Here is a 23698-nt window from a genome sequence, read left to right as displayed (position 1 = left end):
CGATCTATATTCATCTTTGCTTTGATACGTTGGATCTGTTTTGACTGGCCTGTGTAGCTAATACTGAGGATTTACACCATTTTCTGTTTTCCCCTCCTAAATCCATTTTCCGCTCCATGAGAATACCTAGAGTGACTTTTAAATCCTTTATCATTACTGATAGCAACAAACCACTTGATTTTCTCACTCCTCAACAATCCTGCCAGGTCTTAGGGAGTAACAGAATTAAAATTGTTGAATCTATGTTCATCTTTGGTGGTTAGACTACAGCAAAAATCAAACACAGAGCCCACTTTTCTGCGTGTTTCTTCGTTCAAGGGGAAAAACGCCTAATGTCTTATAACTCAAATTACATTTCATTAACAAAAATCAGCAACTTCTCACCGTTAGAGATGATTTTCCAGTCACCATATAGCGTCATGTAAACCAGTGCCACCATGGCACTCATTAGGGAGATGGCTGAAGAAGTGTGAACACTGCAAGAAGTACTGAGACAAGGGTTAGTGTTTTATTCTTCAAGTTGATGTCTGATACAGAGCCGACACTGAGTCGGGGTAAAATCAAGTTGGGACAATGACAGAGCAATAGGTTGAAAGGTGGAGGAAAGGGGGGGCAGGATGGAGTGGTTGAAAAGATTTTCGCATTTGGAGTGCTTGTGTTTCATTGTGTGTGTGTGTGTGTGTGTGTGTGTGTGTGTCTACGTGTGTGCAGATGTAAATATGTGTGTGTGTCACAGTTCGGTTCTGCTTCAGAGAAAAGGGATTTTGTGAGAAGCACAAGGCCGGGGGAGGTTATGGCCACGGGGAAGAAGACAGAGCGCCAGGCCCCCTTTGTTCTCTGCTCTTGGTTTTGTCACTAGTCCAGCTGTTGGCCAGAGGTCAGCGGAGTGAGACACTACGCCAGGGAGCGCTGACGAGGCTTGATCCTGGGATAGAGCTGCAAAGAAAACAAACAGGAAGAGGAGGAATGTTTAACATGACTCGTTTGACTTGCTCATGGTTGTTGTTATGTACTTTCTCACTGACAACGTTGGAACAGTTGTGTTTTATATATTTTTCTTCTCAATGCTTTATCTAAAACCTTTGTACCCCATGACTCGAGCTGGACAATAAACCAGATTCATTGACTCATGAATGTATTTTGTTTGGGCAAAATATTGATAATCTTAGTATTATTAATTGATCATTTGTCAGAATCCTGACAAATATAATCATCACATCCAAGCAGGGGTCAGCCCATGGGTAAGGTCAATAAGTCGAGTGTCTTTATGTCAGGTCATACTGACATTTAGGGCTGCAACTAATGATTATTTTCATTTTTATATTTCTGCCCTTTCTCAGAGGGGACTTGAAAAGAGACTCAATTAACCAATTATTAAAAACAGTTCATTCATTTTCTGTTCATCGACTAATCGATGAATCCACTTATTTCATTAATCTGGATAAACAAATCAGGACACCGGAAAAGAAATGCCATGCAGTGATAACTTGTCTAGCCCTACCCATGGTAACTTAAGTTAAACCTACTGGTGAGCTGATGGAAACTGAACGAATGTGACCAGTTATGTATTTTGTCGTTACCCCGAGCAGGTTGCGAGGCACGTAGCCCTCGTTGTCCTCAAGTCGCGCCCACCACCACTCCGTTTCACTGTCGTCCTGTCGTCGCAGAATAGTGATGGCGTCCCCCTCGCCGAACGCCAGCTCGTCCTGGTTCTGAACTTTGTAATCCCACAGAGCGTACACCGTCCCCTTGTTCATTACACCCAACTTCTCCTGAACGCCTGCATGAGAGAGTCCAAAGCAATCAATATTACAATTGTATTGGATCAAATCAATATCTTTATGAAGTCATCTCAAATTATTCAAACCAAATGCTGGACAAGACTTTTTCCAACTTACACTAAGTTGCCTTACAGTACTGGGTGTGATTTGGTACGTGTTTGTACAAACCTCAATGAAGTTTGGACTGACAGAGTTGGAGGGATAATGACAAAATGTTTATTTTGAAGTGAAGTAACCTTTTAGAGTTACATTTGTGCACGTACACTGATGGTGTAGTTTCTCTCTTACCGTATAGAAACTGGGAGCACTGGATGTAGCCCTCTTCCATTTCCTCGCATTTATCTGCAGCAGTCTCCACATCGCTAATGGTGCTGGCAAAGATGGCGGCCCCTGACTCCACCAACAACTTGCAGAGATGGACACTGTTGCAGGAGGCGGCACAGTGAAGTGGAGTCCTGTTCCAGCAAACACGACATATACATGTAAATGGATACGGCAGCAGATCGTGTCAAATCAAACTGCACAAAGTGTATTCAAAATCTGTGTCGGAGAGCTTGAACTCACCATCCATCACTGTCTGCAGCATTGACGTTCACACCAAAATCCAGCAGGAACTTGACTATGTGGTGATGTCCCGCACACACTGCATTGTGCAGGGGTGTGATGCCCTCGTCGTTGGGGGTGCTGGGATTCTCCACCTGGAAAAAAGAAGGACCCAGATGAAAAGATGAGTGCTTATCCTGACATGCAAATATAAATTAATAAGTAAAATATACTCACACAGTCATGACATACCTCATAGATGATCCTCTGGACGAGGTCGAACTCTCCCTCCAATGAGGCATCCAGCAGGAGGGCCAGAGGGTTGAACTTCACCCTGAAGCCGTGGCCAGTGCGCTCAGAGTTCGGCTTCTTCAGGTTTGTGCGCTTCTCCTGTGACGATAGAGAGAAGAAGCATAAGTTGCAACTTATTGAAAGTATAACTCCTTAAATGCAATAATAAGTCTGTGTGTATGCGTCTCTCACCAGGGACTGCGAGGCCACCGTGCCACTCTCTTCTGGAGTGGTGACCTCCGGCACAGGGCTGGGCAGCGACGCCTCAGAGCTTCCCACGTTGTTGTTGTTGTCGTCGTCGTCGTCCTCTGGCCCCTCTGCTTCAGCAGGATCCCCCAGCCCTTCTGGTGGCGAGGGCAGTGGCTCGTTGTCATTAGCGTCGGTAGATGGAGGTGGAGCCTCAGAGCCCAGCTCCTCTGCCCCTGGTGGTGGCGGTAGCAGCATCTCAGAGGGGAGGTTGCCATTGTCTGTATCAGCCGCAGAGTCGCCTCCCAGATATCCAGGAGGATTAGCTGGCTGATAAAACGGTGTTCCACTACCTGCGCCGTTGCCACCTCCTGACCCGCCAACTCCGTTTCCCTCTATGCCTCCTGCTAGAGTGTTGAATCTCTGGTAGAGCAGTTTCTGGATGTTGGGTCCACTGGGGCCCTCTGGTTCTGTGATGGAGCTGCGTTTCTTTAGCGGTCTCGGAGCGTTGGCCAGCTTTTTACGGAGCACCTCGAGATCTGCGTCACTTTGGTAGCGCAGCGGGGAGTGTACCATGGGTGTTAGCTTAGTAGGGCTGAGTGGGCGTGGGATGTTCTCCACACTGGGAGGAGGCGCGGAGGGCTCCGGGTGCTGGAAGAACTCGTGATCATCAAATTCTCCGTCAAAAGTGTCCTCACCACTGGGTTGGCCTTGCAGCAAAGGGAAGGCCCCTCCCGCCTGGACGAAAGGCAGGGGCGAGGGGGGTGTCGAGCTGGGGTGGAGAACAGGCTTCCCATATACTAGAGACAAACAGACAGGAATTATATTGGAGGGCACTGACATCATCATTATTTTCATTATTAATCGATTGGTCAGATAGACGGCAGTCTAAAATGTCAAAGTTAAAGTTGTCCATCAGTATTTCCCAGAACCCGAGGTGACATCTTAAAGTTCCTTGTTTTTTCTCACAGTTGAAAATCTACAAAGGTATTCAATTTACAATAATATAAATCAGAGAAAAACATTATTCTCAAATTTGAGGCCATAACAAGCTAATGTTTGGCATTCTTTCTTGACACATGATGTAAAAAGGTTAATCAAAAGTTAAAGTTGCTACTTTTAAGTAACTACTGTGTATTGACCACAGTGTGCTTGTTTGCACATTTATATATTTGTTTATTGACTTATTGTTTTCGTCTTTATTATACTGTCTGTCGCTGACCACTTTCTGTTTATTTTCATTTCTTTGTGTAACTATGTCCATATACCTCCGTGAGGGGTCAGTGTGGAATGAAGAAAAAGTCTAAAACTTTAATTGACATTGAGACGTATGGTAGATGTTGGAAATAAAATCTGTTGTACCTTGTATAAAACTCTCATGGGCCAAATCACCATTTTATTCACTTTTATCTAAGAAGACAAAACTGGATCTATTAAGTGGCAGCAATACTGAAAGAGACACTTGATCACAATACAGAACATAAAGCATGATTCAAATGATTCAAGATTTAAATATAAAACTACCCAATCATGAAAACACATTTTCTCTCATGAATTTTACATTTTACAGGCCTCAGATACTGGACCATCTCTTCAAACCCAGCTCTTACCTGCTTTGAGAGCAGGCTTGAGTGGCTGGCTCTTTGGCGCCGCCTGCTGGAGGTACATGTGATAGATGGAGCTTGAGTTCATGGTAGGCGGTCCCTTTCGGGGCGACTGAGGCCGCGATCCTCTGTCTGGGATGAAGGGGCGTACTGCCACAGCTGGTGGGGGATCCAGTCGCTCGCTCAGCCCAGGGGGGAAGAGGGGAGCATTAGGCTGGAAGGTGGGGCTTGGTGGCACTGAGATCCGCTGCTGGATCTGCTGGGAGGATGAGCCTGTGGAGGGGGGCACGCGGGGCCAAGCAGGAGCTGGCGGGTTTGGGAGCGGGCGAGGAGGAGGCGCATCCTTCCGGCGCTCCAAGGAGCTGGCAGAGTTTGCGGAGATGAGGTGGGAGCCATAGGGAGGCGGCTGTGGCTTAGATATAGCAGGGGAGGACACGACCATTTTGGAGTCTAGCACCTGTGAAGAGGCATGAAATAACATGCAAACATCCACCATTAGAAACAGTTCAGAGAAATGAGACATAAATCTTAAATTCTTGCCCTGAGGCCATATTTAATAAAGACGCTATGACAGTATATCTCTAGCACAATCTCAAACATACAACAAAAAAGAGCTACCTTTTCTGCACTTGGAGCGACGGGGGAGCCTGAGGGAGGGCTCTTGCCCTGGGTATCAGTCCCTGAGTCTCTTCTCTCAGGGGGCTTTAGAGATGTGTTGGTCTTGCCTAGAGTAGGCCAACCAGTATCATTAGCTAGGACACAAACAGGACACAGTAAGCGTGTTGCAAAAGAGAAAAACGACCATACCTGATGACTGATGTGGTATGAGAAGCATAAGTCTCTTTTACAAGAGGGGTAGTGATGAAGCATGTCCACCAGAGCTAGGTCAAAATGGTACTTTTCGTAGTTCTTTTTATTTGAAATGTGTCACTTTGTGTGATTTACCGCATCAAGTGGAATATTAGTGATGGTATTTCAAGAACACATGAGTATCTGTAATATTGTATCCACATAGAACACGTATATCTGTACCATTTTGATTTAGGATTGGTATTAAATGGAGGGTTCAGGATTTTGAGAAGCCTATCCTATTAACCAGACACCAAACAGACTGCCATTTTGTTGATGTGAATTTAGCATCTTTCAGATGTACAAGCAAAGGTAATCGAATAATCAAACCTGGCCATGGAAGAAAAAGAAAAAATGCTTCACGTATCATTGACTGGAAACACTGATAATAAATGCACATTGACCTGGGCGTAATGCATTTCCCATAGACTGCTCTCGCAATGGACAGAAATATTTATTTCTTGCACAAAGGATCTGCAAGTTGTCCTACTTTCTTCTTTAGGTACAATTGATCAAGACCACGGACTAAATGTTTCAAGGGGGGCTGTTGATCAATAGGACAAAAATCCTGAGCCTTCACAGCAATGATGGCAATGAATGTATCTGTATTTTGCACTTGTATTTAGTCAAGTAGTGTTTTGATTTAGTTACATTTGATAAATAATAACTAAATTGCGATTTAGTAGAATATGCAGGGATAAGTACTGCCACTAATGTCAGTACTGTGTGTCTCAAAGACTAAACTGATGACTTAAAAAAATGCACCTTTAGACAGCAAGAATAGGGTGAAAAGAAAGAGGATGGAAAAAGGAAGACACAACAAAACAACAGCAATAGTTGTGGTATGATTCAACAGGAGTTTGTTTGTATAACATGATAATAAATAAAGCTACAGAGTGGCGACCTACAAAGTCTCAAAAGCCAATTATAGCATTTCAGATTTCCAAATGCTACTTAATACCTACGGTAACTTTAAATAGTCAACCAACTACATTAGTTTAGTTCATCGGGAATCTCCAATCTTTTCTTTAAAACATCTTTAAACGTCGCAGTGCCAAACATTAATATAGTAATAATAAGAAAGTTCTACCAACACTAACTAAGTCTAAAAGGAAACAGCTTGATCTGGGTCTCTACCGATTATCAGAAGTGACAGCTGCTAAGGGAATCCAGTGACATTTTAACATGTACAAGTTAATTTCCTTGTGCATGTGAAGCGTTTGACAAGTAAAAGTGATTCTCACAGCTTAGTTGTTGTGAGAACGTGGTGTGAAGGTAAAGGTTAGGCAGGCTGGAAATGTTATGGAATTAGAACAAAGCTAGTTTTGGACTGCTTTGCATGTGGAAATTTATGGAGACACTCTACTCATTGAACCTTCTCAGAGGCGTACAAACACACACAGGATCGGCAGTGCTTTGTCAGTGACACTTTCTTCATATGGAGGCATGATGTCAAATTTCTGCAGATGGCAGCAAAGTGTTTCAAGATGGCACCCCACTACTTTGACGTCATTAGCCAATCCACAGAGGAAACACTCCAAAATGAAATGTCAACATGTTCTCACTCCAGTTCAGAAAGACTGGCTCAATGCTGCACTGGCGGGAGAGCTTAATGATGCTTCCATCAGTCAGCGATTGTTCAAGTTAACCAGGCACAGATGCTCATCTCCTCCTCAGATTCCCCAGCTGTGCATCTAAGCATTAAATTTGTCTGGTGGAGAAAATCAGTCCCATTACTTTTAAAAGGGAATCTGTTTTGTGGAGCATAAAAACATCAGTTGGGAACTAGAGTGTAGGGGGCTGAAGGCGTGATGGGGCAGAACACAATTTTGGTCATCTTAACTTCCTGGCCAATTAAGCTGACTGATATTTAAAGATAAGGACGTTGTGTGGAGTCAAAACTCCAGTGCATGCCGAGGATCCTGTGCTACAATCGAGAGAGAAGGTTCAGGAAGTGCCATCCCTCTGCTTATGCAGCACTGTGCACTCACGGGACGTGCCGTCAGAGCCAGTGGAGGCTCCGGTGCCCGGGTGTGATTCTGGAAGGGACGGGGGTACCGGGTCCACAACGATGTCTAAATCAGACACCTTCCAAGGGCCGGGAGGCTTTCGCACACCGTCTGCCCCAGGAAGAGTTGCCCCCACCCCCACACCCAGCGAAATAGAGACATTACAAAAGACAGGACAGCGTAGACACGTGAGAGAGGAGGAGAGAAAAGGAAGGGAATCACAGCACACACACAACACAGGAAGAGAAGGAGGTTAGAGAGGAAGGAAAAATCACAGAAGTCAAGTCAGGTAGGAAGGAAACATAGAAACAGTCGGGGCCCAGGAGGGAATTTCAGTCACAAGCTTTTCATGCAAGATGTGTTAAATGTGTAGTGGTGTAAGACTTCTGCCTTTGGGAGGACAAGTTACTCTGTAACTGAATCCAGGAACTATCTTCTCTTCTGCTTCTTTCTACTTATCTAACTGTCCATGTTTCTGCTTTCTTAATGAGGAAAAAGTCACGTTTTAAATTAAAACTTAGTCCTTACAATTTCATGGGTTTCAACCAACCTGACTTGGTGCGGCCATGGTTGGCTTGGTTATTAACGCCCAGACTTTGAGGCTTCAGTGGATCAGGTGGCATGGTGTAGCCTCCTTCCTGACGGCCCGGCACAGGGAGTTGGATGTACGGCCCGACAGCAGCAACACGGCCCAGAGTACCGGGAGCGGGCTGGGGAGAGGGAGGCCCGTTGCCTCTGTTCAGCTATAAGAGGAGAAAGTCAGAAAAGTTGAGAAGTTTTGACAGCGAGAAACAACCAACATGTAAAAGAGGTCTGATCTGGCGTGTCTGGACTGACGTCTCACTGAGACAGGAGAACTTTGTCAGAAGCATTTCAACAGAAAGAGTCTGAAAGGGGAGGTGTGTTAAGCGCTCTTAGTCTTACAGGAAGGTTCTCTTTTTGACGTGCCTCAGCTTTTTTCTTGTAGAGGCGTTCCCGCAGTTCACTGATGCGTTTGTCCATGAGCGTCACTTCCATGTTGCGCTTGTTAAGAAGCTCCTTCTGTTGCTGCAGCTTGCTGTTCTGATCCTGGTTCAACTTGTTCCGGATCTGTGGATGATGAATGCAGACGCAAACACACGTACAGAGTCAGTAGAACAATAGATCCTGCCATCACTGCAGTCAGAGATAAAGTAAACATAGTGGAACCTATAGAAGCAATCACTACAGATTGCACTTAGTTCCCCTAGGCAGTACCTGAAGCTCCTGGTAGAGCTTACGGAGCTCTAGGGCTGCAGTGCCGGTTACTTGGCCACCCAGGGCGGTCTGTATGCCGTTGAGCTTTCCCCTCCGCAAGTCCTCCAGCTGCAGGCTGAGCTGCTCCACCCTCAGGACTGCAGACTGTAGCTCGGCCTGCTTCTCTTGGAACAGGCCGCTAACTTGCTCAATCTCTGCTGCTGGATGTGAGAAATGAAGAACTCACATCGGTTCATTCACAACCTTCTTTGAAATTAGCAAGCTAGCTCAATCTTTTTTCATTATGAGCACAACCTTGTTCAAAAGGTTGCTGCATGAAAAGACAAAGTTAGTATAATGAAATGATGTACATATTGAAATACATACACAGGTTGCCATTGATGACCTTGCTGTAGTCCACCTGGCCTCTCATTGCCCGAATCTTCTTGAGCTTTGCCTCCTGACTATCCACGCGCTCCTTCAGCCTCTGCAGCTTCTCGCTCTCTGAAACGGTCTGCGTCTGACGCCGCTCCTGCTGCTTCAGGTAACGCAAACGTTGCTCCTTCAGGGAACGAGACAGAGATTGACACTTTATAGGTAAATACAAGCTTCAATATTATGTCATAACAGCCCAGTCTCAATACTACCTGCTTTTGCAAGTTTCGAAAGAAATACTTAAGACAAAACGTTATTTTTATCAGCAAATATACCACATGCATGAATATAAAACCAGCAGGGCACTGCCCCAAGGCTCACAAGATATCTCAGCAGACATACCCTAAAACTAGGCTAAATCTTTCTACTGTATGCACTGAATGAAACGCTGTGCCGTGTCAAGACTGTCTGAAGGCTGAAGAAAGGGTCGGATGACTTCATATCTCTATCCAACTGAGAACTGCTCCAGTTAAGGCCTAAAATAGGAAATGACAGGCCCAGGTTTCCAAATGACTGTAGGGCTTCAAGTGGGCCTACTTTTCATTCGCCACAATAAAGGCAATAAATAGTCTTTCTATCTGCGGGTCTACAGTGGGCTTCATCCTGCATGACTAATCAGCACTCCACAAGCACGGTGGTCACACTTAGTTAGTGTGTTGAAAAGCCACAGAGAATGACACGGTAGACTGGTTGTGCAGAGGTACGCCACCAAAATCTTATTCCTCCTATTACGAGCCCCGAAATCTTCTTTTAATAAGCACTGTGGCGCTGTAATTGGTCAGAGAAAGGTAGTATCCTCAGTGTTCAAAATCATGAATAATTTACATGCTTGAGTAGACTCTGCAATGTCAGTGAATACATAACTATGAATTCTGACAGACTGGACAGTACTAGCACTGTGACTCACACCTCCCATCTGATTTGTTACATAACCGTTTGCCCCCGTTTCAAGTCATGATGGAACTCTTTGGATGAAAGTGGTGCAACGGTAGTTAATTATCTCTCGAACAGAAAGAAAATTCCAGGCTGCGTCCTGAACTTACTTGGCCTGTTGAGGGCCTTGAACTAACGCCCAGTCTGTGTGATCAGACTACATGACACAATATCAGACCGACCTGCACCTTTCAGATTACCTATGTACGTCATGCGTTAAAGATGGCGAGCTATGATTGGTTGGGCTTCATGTATAATTGCACGGTAACCATCTCAAAAGGAAAATATTGTGTAGTCTGATCCAAGCATAGGAACATAACATTGAGGTTTAAGGAATGGCCAATTCACTGACATCATTTCTACAGCTGTGTTGCTTCAGATTTAACAATTTAAACTGGAAAAGAAGGAAGATATTGCAGCTTGAGATAGTAGAGGACCTGTGAACTTTCTGATGTTCCCCAGTACTAACTACTCAAATTCAAATTACTGCGACGTGCTATTTTGTTAGTGAGAAGCACATTTTGAATGAAAAGCCCTGTGTTCAGGGGAAAGATTCATGGTAAAACAATTAAGTCAAGACGCTACCTTTGCAACGAGCATCTGCTGCTGAGCCTCGATTTGCTGCTGCTGCCGTGTGGCCATCTCCTGCAGCTCCGACAGCGTGAGCTCCACGCGCTGATTCCCCACCTACACAAACATACACATACACATGAGAATTGATCAACACACTAAAATCTGAGCAGTGGTCTTGATGTAGACATCCACTGAAATGTTACAACAGCCACTGATGTAGACTGGGACTGCTGATACATAAGGAATTCGAAACAGTAAAGGTGTGCTTGTTGGTACTGGGCCCTTCTCTTCTTTTAAAACACAGCTGGACGTTTTAATTCATGAGGAGAAAAACAGATTTTCATAAAAATGTTGTGCAATAAGCCCAAAACTCTTTATTTTCTCCTATTTTCCTCATACTAAAAGTTGTTGATTCAAGTTTTTGCCCTGTGGGAGCAGCTATGAGTACGATGACGCACTTACAAGGATAAACAACTCCAGCCAAAACAACAATATTAAGTAGCTCTGAGGAAAAGCTACAAGGTAAATAGTTAAATTCTTATCAGTAATACCGAAAACATCTAAATGGTTTGGAGAACTCAACTGTGAGAGCCTGTGCAGTGTCATGTATCTCTGTGCATCTTTATGTCATGTATGTTACCAATACTCAGGTAAATGTGTGATATAATAGCATAATATACAATTATGCAAGTCAATAAGTGCAGTAAACAACATCCAGCATGAAAAGTTACATAAGCTAAAAACGTTATATAAGAAAAAAAACCACAAAAACAAAGAAAACAAGTACAAAGAAACAAGTTACGCAAAAAAGCCATTTGCAGAAATGATTTTAAAAGATGTCTGACTTCAGCAGCCAGAGGGTCAAACAGCAGGAGACTTAACAGCAGTGAGAGTCTGGCTCTCCTTCCTCCACAACAAGGCTCCAAACATTGTTACGACGGGACATTAATTGCTCTGAGGGCAGTGTTTCATTTGGTGGAAAAGGTATATATTTTCTTATTGTATTATCATTAGCAGAGGTAGTAGCTCTACCAATCTACTTCCTGGATTTGTTAGAGGTCCAATTCATATGAAAATATGAATTCATAGTCAGATTATTTTCAAATCAATCGATCATTTCCAGAAAACAGTAAGACCAAAAATGTCCATCGCAGTTTTCTAAAGCCTAGGACGATGTCATTAAATGGCTTGTTGTGCCCAACCAACAGACCAAAACTTAAAGAGTACTCCACTGACTCATATAACACTGTAGGAGTCACTAAGTACTGTTTTTTTTAAAAAAACATCAAAATTACCCACAATGCAACTCGAAGGCCGAAAGTTCAGTCAGAGGTTTTTGGGTGTGTTATGCTAGTAGTGGCTAACGTGGCTAATATAGCATCAAGCTGCTAGCCTCAAGCTGAGATGACGAGTGGGCTACAGAGGTCTGGTAAGCTCACTTATTTCTAACTTCACACACATTTTTTCATTTTCAAACTTGTAGTCTTCAAACCCAACCAATGACCTCACTTGAGGCAACTTATCAGACTTCACGCAGCTCCCTCTGGAGCCACAAAAGGCTTTATACAACATATGTAGTAACACTCCCAAACACCTGTAAACACCCATAGATGTATAAAATCAGTGGAGTTCCCCTTGAAAGAGTTTCTGATTACTAACACGAAAGAGAAAGAAAGGCTGCAAAACAATCATACACAAGGGAATGTCCACCATTTAACTTGGCAAAATGACTTAAACAATCAATCAATTATCATTATTATTATTTCCTTTCTGTTAACTAATCACTTCAGCTGTAATTGTAGCAAGACACAAACTCTACACAACCAAAAAAAGTATAAAAGGTATGGGGTTTATACAATGTAGACTGAACTTATCAACTTTCAGAAAGCCCAAGTAGAAGTAACAGTAAATGAAAGAAAATTGTTTCACCTCCATAAACATTTTCAATGAAGTCCTCCTCTCGATCCAGAAATCAGAACCCATGTGTCGTTCGCGAGCTCAAAGAATAAAGGCTATCACATTCAATTCTGTTTTCCCCCGAACTATCATTCTGCAGACTTCTGAACTTCCTCAAAGCAGTTGCTGCAGTGAGCCCACTGGCAGACGACGCTTCAATAAAACAGCATACTGAGTGAGCAGTGAACACAGTCCTCCCAACTACAAGCGGGACTGAAATGCTTCAAGTGCTCCTAGACTTTGCCTTTAGGAGGTGCGTTCAAAGAGGGAGGAGAGAGGAGGCGATGCAGGAAATGTCATGGTGTTTTTGTTTTCTATTCAGCAGCAGACCGAGAAATGTAGAGCATTACTAAGAGGCATGGAGAGGATGACGACGAAAAATAGAACTATATTGGTTGATATGATCCTAAACATGCGTGCAAAAAGCTGGAGACATACGATAAAATCAGAGTGAAATAAACATGACATGCAAAAGACAAAGATATTGTGTGCACTGCTTCTACTTGATTCGAAGAGGCATTTTTGTGACTCATCTTGTCTGAATAAAACATGCCTCTTTTCGGGAATAATTTGACTTTTATGGTATTGTGAAGTGAGGCAACAATAGTATACATGTCACACATCATCTCATCTCTGAGGACACTCAAGCCCGGGACACTGCATTTGCAGCTTTGCCTGCACGTGTGGCTCAGACAGTGTTGTCTTACCTGGTATTTGTTAAGGAATTTAGAATATAAGAATGTGTGGGAAGACTCACAGAGGAGAGGGGGGAGGGTGACTCATGTGAGGTCGAGATGGGGAGAGCGGGGGAAGCCACTGGCACACATACAGCCACGCTCAAATGCACTCAGGCAACACTGCATCAGTGACAATTCACCCGAGGGAGAAACAGACACACACGCCCTCAGACAGTGATGAAGAGGGAGCTGGAGAAACACCCGACTGAGCAGACGAGGGATGTAGTCCTACTGGGAGTCTACATTAGTCCCTCCAACAACTGTATTGATTTATACATATCTGACATGGAGAGTGATCCATGATTAAAATGATCATCACGATGTATCAATCATTTCTGAGTAAATTAAATGTCTTTTGAGTTTGGGCTGTTTTAAACATGTCATCTTGGGTTTAAGGAAATTGTGATCAGCATTTTTCACTATTATCTGACATTTTATAGACCAAAAGAATCATCAATGAATCAAGAAAATACACTGCAGGTCAGATAATGCAATGAATCGTTAGCTGCAGCCCTAGAGCTCATCGGCGTGGGCAAACATAGGGCTCCAACCACTGACTATTTTCATTATTGATTAATATGTGGATTATTTTCTCATTACATTACAATTTTTCTGGGCCCACAGCAATGTCTTCCAACCACTTGTGAGTAACTCTCATAAATGACAAAAAAAAGCAGCAAATCCTCACATTTGAGCAGCTGGAACCAGAGACTGTCTGGTATTTTTTTTTGTTTGAAAAATCAATGAAAACAAAACAGTTGCAGATTAATTTTGTTTGTTGATTGACTGATCAAATGTAATCTCTTGGCAAATGAAATGAGATGTTTCAATGCTGCCAATAAGCTGTCATCACCAATTATGGAAGCTAAAATTGTGATTAAAAAAAACATTTAAAATGCGTGTGATCATTGTGGCGTTCCCTTGAGGCACCTCTGCTCTTTACGAGGGAAGCGTCCCTCTCAGAGGATCATCAGCTCTGCTTGGTGGAGAGAAAGCCCCTGGGGTTTGGGCAGCAGCCTGTAGAAAAGCCAAAGCAATGATCCTCTTAGGGCCCGTTATATCATCCAGCAGGCTGACTGATATAATCCTCTAAAATCAGATATTAGGAAGAAACTCGGACACAAATGAGCCTCGGCACTTGGGAGGTTAAGCGGAGCCGGCCGTGCAGATGATAATGTTTTCCTGTTTGAGTGAACGAACAGTGACGATAAAATAGATATTTTTACTTGTCATGCTACGGTGGGGGATTTATAGGTTAGCAGCACGATACTGGCAGTGCTTAAACTGAGACTGCCGCTTGGAGAGTCGATCAATAGCTGATCTCTGTATCCATAAAAATATATATATTACCTTGTGATGCTTCAACACAGTGAAAAGTGGTGGATTTTCAGGATAATAAAAAGGAATGGCTTCTGGGTGCTCTTGTGCTACAATATTTTTTTGAAAACAAAAACCACAACCCCTCCATCTCCTGCTGTGCTGGATTCTTCCCTCCACCCTTAAGGCTGAATTAGTTACGATTCCTCGACCGCAACACTTTTCCATTGTGAAATCTGGGACAGATGGTCGGAGAGAGAAAGGATGCCACGCCAGAGGCTGCTCTTATCGGAGTCATTCACATCTCCTAGCACACACTTCCTGGAGCTAGAGCTCAACATGCACAACAATGGGGTCACCTGACAGGGAAACACTGGCACTGCAACACCAGGACTCGTGATGTTACTCTCAAACTCAGGCTTCATATCAGAATAATTATGGATCAGCAGGTATTGATACTTACTTACCTCATCCGTCAAATGAAAACCAGAATAATGCTGCACACAACAAACTTATAGAAACTAGATGTAAAGAAACAACACCACCTGAACTCACTGGAAGAATAATGAACCTAGATACTACTTGCTTTGCAGTCTTCAATTTAGAAGGAGTTCAAAGGAGAACCGACCGCTCTGAATGCGTCTGTTCTTTATTTTAATTTAAAAAAACAATAAAGAAAGTAACACACACACACATATATATAACTTTCATTATATCCCTTATCTATCCATAAAAGAAGGCACCAAATTCCAGCAAGTTATTGCAAGTACATTTCTATTTCATTTAGATAATGCTAATTAAGTCTCACCCCATTCTCATTGTGCTTCTCTCCAGTGTTTCCACTTCTGCGACTCGTCTGATCCTGAGACTGCTGACTCCCTGCAAAAAGAAACAGTCACCATCACAAACACAGGCAGGACAGAGACATACAAGCGTGCACGGACAAGCGTGCACGGACAAGCGCGCGCGCACACGCACACACACACACAAGTGCAGATTCAGAGGCTACAACCATTGTCAAGGATAGTTTGAAAATTCACTGACATGATTGTACATGACAGAGGGATTTAAGAACTGGGACAAGCACTGCTGACTAAAGCCACCTAACCGAAACTTTTTTATAAGAAAGGCTTGAGAGTAAATGATTTAAAACTTCACAGGAAAAGATAGAGAACTGGCCACTTCTGCTGCACTTCTAAAAAAAAAAATCACCTTGACGGTACCTTTGCTGCAAAAATACAGTTTCTCAAGTTCTGAATTCATATCAAACATGAATCAGATCAGGATCACATCACAATGAGGCAGTTAACTTTGTGTGTACTTTCTTTGAATGTCTAGACATGTATTCTGACTTTAATTAAATTCCAACATCAGAATTAATGTTGATCTTGTGCAAAGATTCTTTCAGTGATTGATTTTAAGCTTTGGTGCATTTTTACACCTGGCTTTTTACATAGCTACTCCATCCAAACACAAATGCAAAAAGATCATGTTAATGCAGTGTGTGTTTGTGTGTGTGTGTGTGTGTGTGTGTGTGTGTGAGAAAATGCAGCAATGATTTATTCCTTTGACATGTCCCATTAAGGACAATTAAACTTTGATTTTCTTAATAATAAGTCCTTAAAATAAAGGATACAACATCAAAACTGTGTTTGTAGTGTTCAAACCTGGACCAAAGAAAAAACCTACCTGAAACCAAAAAGACTAGAGATACCGGGGTGAGAAGGGGAGGCAGAGAAACATCAACCAGAACAAGTATCAGGAATTCCCTGACAACTCCGACTCCACCCTTCAGGCCCCTTCAGGTGGAGACTACACAGAGCAGACAGAGGAGTGAGGGACAACACGCACCTTGATCACTGCTCTCAGTCGGTGAATCTTCATGCCGGAGGAAGAACTTGACTTCTTGTTTCCGAGGCCCCCATTTCTGCAGATGTTCATACATCATGTGTTCGAAGGGGATGGCTCGCTCTACAGACACAGAAAAGTTCAGGGGGAAAGAAGGATTAGTTGAACATATTTGTCTCATGGTAACAACTGATCTAATTCAGTTTTCTAGCACATGTCCAATATGTCAAATGCAAAATTCTACCGAAAAAGTTTGACATTTTGGGAAATACACTTCACAGACAGATACGTGTTACTGTATAAGCAAATTCCAAAATGTTGAACAATTTCTTTAAATATATAAAATAAAAATTTTACCAAGGGAAAGTTGCAATCTGTTCTCTTTTTTGTGTGTGTGGAGTGGGGGGGGGGGGGGGGGTAGTAAACTGAACAGCAGATAAACTTGTGATCTGAGCCACTTTGAGCCGTCATGGAGGTTTTCAGGATTAAATGAATCACGGATATCCCTAGGAAAACTGGAACCTCCGAAATTGATGGACAACTATGTGCGCTAAAAGATTTGCTGTGTTTCAAGAGGACAGCACTCTGTGGGCAAAGAGAGGCAGAGACACAAAGAGACAGAGACAAAGACAGGGAGGTTTTAGGAGGTTTCGGGGGCAGACAGCTGCATTGTCAGGCACCAGCCGAACACGATTGCATAACGTGGGTTAATAAAGCCCTCGGCTGGGATGTTGTGTTCAACAGGGGAGTGGCCCCTCAGCGAAAAATGCTGATAACACCGGGTATGTCAGCACGACTGTGGCGATGGGAGCAAATCGTTTGGACAGAGTGGAATCTGCTGTGACAGTGCTGTAGACTGTAGCAGCACGTAACCCTTTTCTAACCCACAAATTTGTACTTAAGGGAATTATTTCAGTCTGATAACAGCTGATGGGAATGGGTAACATGTATTTTTGTTAATACATGCCTTTCTTCTCTTTGAGGGTGTGAAACCTTTGCCTTATCTATGGCTTCTCCATGCTTTTCCACTTCTTTAACAAAGGGCTTGTTTTTAAATTAATGAGGAAGGCTAAACGCTGCTACTTCCTAAAATTAAATTCTTGTGCATGTAAGTGAAGTGTCAAGCTCAGTGATAATGAAGTTCCACCTTCATGCATTCCTCCTTAACACGGCAGAGCGCTTTCAAGCGAGAAGAGAAGCCGGCTCTTAACACTCCGTAACAAGCGGCACAATTTCAACCAGCTCTTACCGTTGCCTCTCCAGACCTCAGCCAGGTGGCAGCCGCTCTCGCCGGGCTCTTTGCAGAACTCGACGACATCCCGGCACGTCGTCTCAGGGGTGATGGGCACCTCAGTCACAGCCTGTTCCCCATCGCTGAGGTACACCGTCAATATCATCTGAAAGAGGAATAAAAACGCTCAGGGGGGAGACTGACACAGGAGAGAGAAGACGAAGCTTTAATACTGCCCAATGACAGTCAATAAAATATAGCATAAAAGAAGAAAAACATGAAAACACAGTGGTAGATCATACTGACATACAGAAATAAAGATAAATTAAAGATATTACATGAAAATTTGTTCTGTATGTAAATATGAAATTATTTGAGATTCAAGAAATGAGAAAATATGTAATTGTCAGATGACGTGTGGTTTAAGGACGAAGCTTAACCCACTCGTTGCACAAAGCCCAGTGTGCTGACGCTACATTTTGCTGTCCACCAGCAGAGACTGTTAGTTTGAGCTGCTGGTGGACTCATGCCTGTGCCTGCCACATTTCTGTTTACCGTGATTAGTGCCTGCCATAGCGTTGAAGATATACAGTTTAGGCTGGGAGGTGAGACATAGCAATACAAGCCCCCACATGCTTCTGTCTGTTCTCAAATAACTGTAAACGCTGTAAAAAAGCAGAGATGACACACACTTCTAAGTTCTTAACAAATAACTTTCAGGGCACGTTGAGCCAGTGGACGTCGGGAAACTGCTGATGTATTCTTAATTCTATCCAGCTACTAAATGGCGAAATGTAACAGCCTGGAGGCAGAAGACAGAGGACAGGATGTGGAGTAAAATGAACTTCACGCTAAATGCAGCGTCTTCGAGCAATCACCGGAAAGTTCAGAGGGCTGCAAGTGCTCCTTTGTACCTGCAGCTATCAGACTGTACGACAGCGCCTGTCCAAACATCCTCAGCCAACTAGCCAGGTGGCGAGGCAAAGGGGCAGCAATGTGTATACGACCTTTGGACTAATCCATACGGCACTGCCTGCATAGTTTGTGTCTTCAGCTTGAATGCAAGAGCTGAAATGATTGGATGATTCATCGACCAGCTGATTGATAGAAAATCAACAAACAGCTAGGGCTGAATCTATCTATCTGTGGTTTGCTTTTATAATAGTGAATTGTGATTTAAATTACAATGGTCTTTAACTCCAGGCCTAGTTGGTGGGCCACACCATATTACATAGTTTTTTTTTTGTTTGGTGCCAATAATCTCCAATCACAAACACTGAAATGATCTTATTATCCAGTCTGGAGTTTCTGACAGTAGTTTGGCCAATTTAGGGAATTAAGGTTAATTAGCAGCAGCTTAGTAAGTTTGGTGGCAACAATTGTTATCAGTCATTTAAATGGTCATGGTCACAGATATACAAGTGTGATGGTCGTAGCTTCTAAAACTTTTTTGTTGTATGAATTATTTTTTGTTTTTTTACTGTTGTATCATCAAAATAAGCTATTTTCAATCAATCTGGGCTCAGATGACTTGTAATAGGCCTATTTATGTAATGTAATTCACTGTATGTACCTTTCTACATCAGTATATATGTTCTATGTGCATATTATCTCTCTGGAACGTTGAACATTTATGGTAATATGAATAACCTCCTTGGACTTTTTCATGTTTCACTGTTTTACAACGTTTTTCTTTTAGACTAACCAGTAAACAGACCCTTAAATCTCAAACTAACACACAGACAAGCTCCAAAGCATGTCCAATGTTACCCCTAAAGGAGGAAAGCTGGAGGGCAAAAAAAAAAAAAACAATCCCCAAATCCAGAAGGTCCAAGCTGATAAAAACATATCTAAGAAGACTCAGTCATTACAAAGTATTGACTCACTTGGTTACTTCTAAACTTATGAAGGGCATTAAAAAAATACTGATCCACTTTGAAGTTAGGTTGTAAAATGTTTGACAACTCATTTTCTGGGTAAACAACTACATGGATCCTACGATGAGATTAATCAACGTCTTGCTTGAATAAAGCCAAAATACAGAATGAGGGGATCAGTGGATAATGTCCTCTCAAGTCCTCCTTACACACTGATCCTTTCCTGTGACAAAAAGAAAGCTGTGCCATCAACTCATATTCATATTCAAGTCATAATGCTTCCCATCTGCCTTATTTAGACCAGCCCACATTAACTAAGACTTCTTTGCTCTTGTAATTAATTTTTTTGAGAGACAATAACGTGCCAAATGGATCGACATTAACTCCTCTATGTTCAGTGTTACAGCACATCTACATGATGCGTTTTTCCATCTGTGGTGAGATGTGGCAGATTTTCATTGTTTTCTGTGGCACAAAGCACTCTACGGGGTTGAGGTGTGCCTTCCTGTTTCATGTGACAGGCCTCACTTTTTGTGTCACTACAGAAAAAACAGTACTGTTGTGGAGAATATATCTATAACAAAGCCAAGAGTTTGGGGGGATGTTCAAATGTTAGCTGTGTTTGAAAAGACGGAGTTCATCACGGCCTTCTTGCAGGTTCGGTGTGAGTTCAGCTCGTTGTCAGTAAACAGAGCAGAAAAGGGAAATCTGAATTCCCTATATTTCACTCACTTGCTTTTAACTTGTTTAAGGTTAAGTTTTTGTACATGCTTCACTGGTTGAACATGCTCTAACAGGGACAATTTGAGCCAAGAAACAACTCAGGCATGATGCAAAGAAAACCAAGTAATAAAGACTTAAAATAAAGCATTACTTACACTATCAAAGGGCTCTGTTATCCTACTCTTGCCGCCTAGACCAACAACTACAACACTTTGTTTACATATGGCTCACAATGTCAAACCAAATAAATTGGAACAAAGAACCAAAACTTCCTACTAGGACTCCACCTGAGCGACTATACAAGTTACTCTGTGTAATGAGTAAAAAATATTAAAATGTTTCAGCTGCAGTTCAGGTATTTTACTCATGCATAATTTAGTAGGTACTCAAATGCAAAGTGCAATGAAGTTTCATTGATGCAGAACTGTACGTGTGGCCTCAGGGTGCATTCGTAGTGCTACAATATAATATCTAAGTTTAGTCACTGTGCTACCTATAGATTATTACTCTGGGGGTTTCTCCAAGACAAAGTGACTCATCCTTTGTAATGATGCATCCGTGTGATTCATTGACATTTTCGGCAGCAGCCTAACTGAAACAATATGGTCACTTGTGCTCGGGAGCCTCTGCGACTTCACTCAGCTGAGTGTGAGCCTAAAAGCTCATATTCTGGCAAATTCAGAAACTATGTATGATGAAATGGTGCTGGAGCCGAGGCACTCGTCGTCCATCCAAATCATCCATCTATGATTTCATGTTGCTTCTTACAGCGTTATTAGGACCTAGTGTCCTGACAGACTAGCAATGGATGTCATTTTTGGGACCTGATCTGCAAGAGCATTAACAGAAAAAAAAAAGAAATGGGAAAGAAACTGAAAAAGTAAGTGCTGTAAGTAAGCTGTAAGAGACTAGTTATGTCCACATTTTACTGATAGATAATTACTTTGCTAATCCCCAGGGGCATTGGAGTGCTACCAGCTGCATAATGAGATACAACAGAGTACAGGAAGAAAAATAGTGAACACAAAACAGCCCAATGAGGCCAGCAACAACATCAGTTTGAATCCAGATAAGACTGATGCCATTATTTGAATTTGTACTGGTGGAAATTATGCATTCTCATTTACATTTATGTTTTGCTATAGTGTTCGATGTAAGAAATACAACAGGTAGGAAAATGTAATGAAATATTCTAGCAATAAAAATAAACAGTCCATAATAATCTACACTCAGTTCAACACAGACCTACATGCTGAATATCAAAACAAGCCTTCAATTAATCAGGACACACAATTAACCAATCAACTAAACTGAGGTGCAAACTTAATTTAATTTAAACTTGTCACAAAAAGCCAATGCAGAATATTCTAAAATATACCTTCATATAAATAGAAACTAAATCATGCCATGAATAAACAATCAGAGAGTGACAGCGTAGAAAACAGAAACTCCAGTGATGCAGCTGACTGACCACTGGAGAGACATACGAACCGCCCTCACTAAGTTGCGTCTGCCCATGTTCTTGGCTCTTTTGACCGCCCTCCGCTTCCTCCTGATCTCCTTCTTTGGTGGCCGGTGGTGCTCCTTTGCCCAAATGGGGTTTTCCTTGGAGAGGCTAACAAGGCCGCGTAACACTATAGTCACAAACCTCTTCATCATAGCGCTGCCGCTTTTGAAGGCATGAGACTTAATTGTTATGCCATCCCGAGCAGACCTCTGAAACAGACAGCGGTGCGTGCATTGGAGAAGTGCTGCAGAGGAGACTTGGGAGGAAAAAAACACTTGCTCTGTGTGTGTGTGTGTGTGTGTGTGTGTGTGTGTGTGTGTGTGTGTGTGTGTGTGTGTGCGCGTGTGTGTAACACAGAGAGGGAGGGGGGAGAGAGAGATAGAGAGAAACAAACAGTATGAGAGAGAGAGAGAGAGAGAGTCACAGGGTGGTGGATGTGGGTGGAGGAGGGTGACGGCAAGTCCTTCTATTGGAAAATTGTCCCTGGGTTGTGCCAGCATCTGCAACACCAACAACGGCTGCTTATGAGAATAGTTTGGCCACATCTGTGACTGGCAAGAGGGTCAGGGCACTATCATGTAGAGGCATCCTTATACTGTACGTTGGCTGCACATGACTAGAAACATATAGTATCCCCTCTTGTCTGACGCGTAATGATACAGTGGGCATCATCTGGAGAAAGGAGCATTTATCATTTAACTTCTGAGAGGGAAAGAGGGATGCTTGGCTGGCCTGATCTCCAGCAGGATGATTCAAACTGTCATTTCCTCTCACAAATCCCGTCATTCATTTACTCACAAAGAGGTGGCCACAATGAAGAAGAAAGATCTAGCAGAATATTGCTTCCTGAGAGCACAAACTTTACCTGAAAGGCTGTTTCTTTTTTTCCACAGAGCCACAGATTCAAGACATATGGAGGATGAATTCAACTCCCAAACTTATTTACTCACATTGTAACAAAAAAACAAATAAGAGTAAGAGTAAGTAAGTCTTTTTTTTTGCTTGACTCAAACACACAAATCACTTAATCATAGCTAGTTGCTTTTGACATTCTTGACTAATAGAAAAACAATGTGTGATCTAGACATTTCATGCAGCCAACTGCCCTTCTGGCAAAAATGGCACTGAACTACACGGAGGAAAGATGAGATAATGATGTGAAATAAACTGAAACAACTGACCCATCAGGGTGTCCGAAAACTGAAAAATAATGCTGTTATGTGTGACACGTGCACGGGCACTTGAACACTGGTGCACATGAGATGTTTTGGACCCATTTTGATATGAAAAAATGTTCTGTTATTAAGCTGGATAACCCAAGTTATACTCACTGGCTCTACCATTACAGACTAATCTAGCAGGGCTTATGTGTCTAGTAGCTATCAAGTACAAACTCCTTTGATATTTCATATTTTTTGTCAGGCAACATATTTGCTGGAGAAAATACAAATCTGGACAGAGGCTTGGGAACTTATCAGGCCAAGATTTAACCCGCTGCTTAATAAAGGATGTGTCCCTTTGACTGAAAGCTGACTAATGTGCATTAGAGGACGGCATTAAGAAAGTCTAATTAATAATGTAAACTTGTTCAACCAATAAGAACAAAGATCTGGACTATTTTTATCTGTTCACAGTGACTTTGGGGAAAAGGTCGAACACTAATCCATGAAACACTTTATTTTTTTATATGAAATACAAGTGCTTTATGACATAACTGTGATGGCTTGGCTGGTGTCACTCTAAACCTGCATACCTCCAAAAATGGTAAAAGCGACAATAAAATGCAATGTTTACATTTCCTGTAAGTCATGCTCTGCCCGGCTCTACTGTGTGAGATTAATGCCACTTGACAATCTACTCAGCTCAAAAGTTCCCCTTAACAACAGAGCATTAGTCGACGCAGCCACACAGACCTAGATCTGCCAAGGTCTCATTGGCTGCTGGAGTCACGCGAGACCCAAGTGCAGGCTGCCTCTCTGCTCGACTGGCTCTTTGACTCTGATAGCCTGTTGGTGCCACAGGGTACAAACGTCCACGGAGGCTCCCATCGCACTCAATCCTGCGACGACTGGAGCGAATCTGG

At 42.7% G+C, this 23698-nt stretch overlaps 1 protein-coding gene across 1 annotated transcript; it reads right to left on the bottom strand.

Moving 5' to 3' along the window:
* Nucleotides 1-492: 492 nt before the first annotated feature.
* Nucleotides 493-21764, bottom strand: ppp1r13bb (protein phosphatase 1, regulatory subunit 13Bb). The gene is made up of 18 exons (XM_070926331.1): nt 21648-21764; nt 17527-17674; nt 16281-16400; nt 15238-15308; nt 10432-10533; nt 8866-9040; nt 8500-8699; nt 8212-8352; nt 7814-8006; nt 7246-7374; nt 5024-5157; nt 4412-4862; nt 2808-3601; nt 2577-2714; nt 2346-2479; nt 2070-2236; nt 1581-1780; nt 493-936 (listed from the first exon to the last, which is right to left on the bottom strand). Exons 1-18 carry the CDS (start codon nt 21762-21764, stop codon nt 895-897), a joined length of 3456 nt encoding a protein of 1151 aa, XP_070782432.1. The 3' UTR covers nt 493-894.
* Between the last annotated feature and the right edge of the window lie 1934 nt (nt 21765-23698).

Source organism: Enoplosus armatus, chromosome 19, assembly GCF_043641665.1.
Source record: "Enoplosus armatus isolate fEnoArm2 chromosome 19, fEnoArm2.hap1, whole genome shotgun sequence".
In the NCBI taxonomy this organism is placed as follows: Eukaryota; Metazoa; Chordata; class Actinopteri; order Centrarchiformes; family Enoplosidae; genus Enoplosus; species Enoplosus armatus.
The sequence above is the reverse complement of the archived record's forward strand: the minus strand, read 5'-3'. Positions and strand labels throughout refer to the sequence as shown.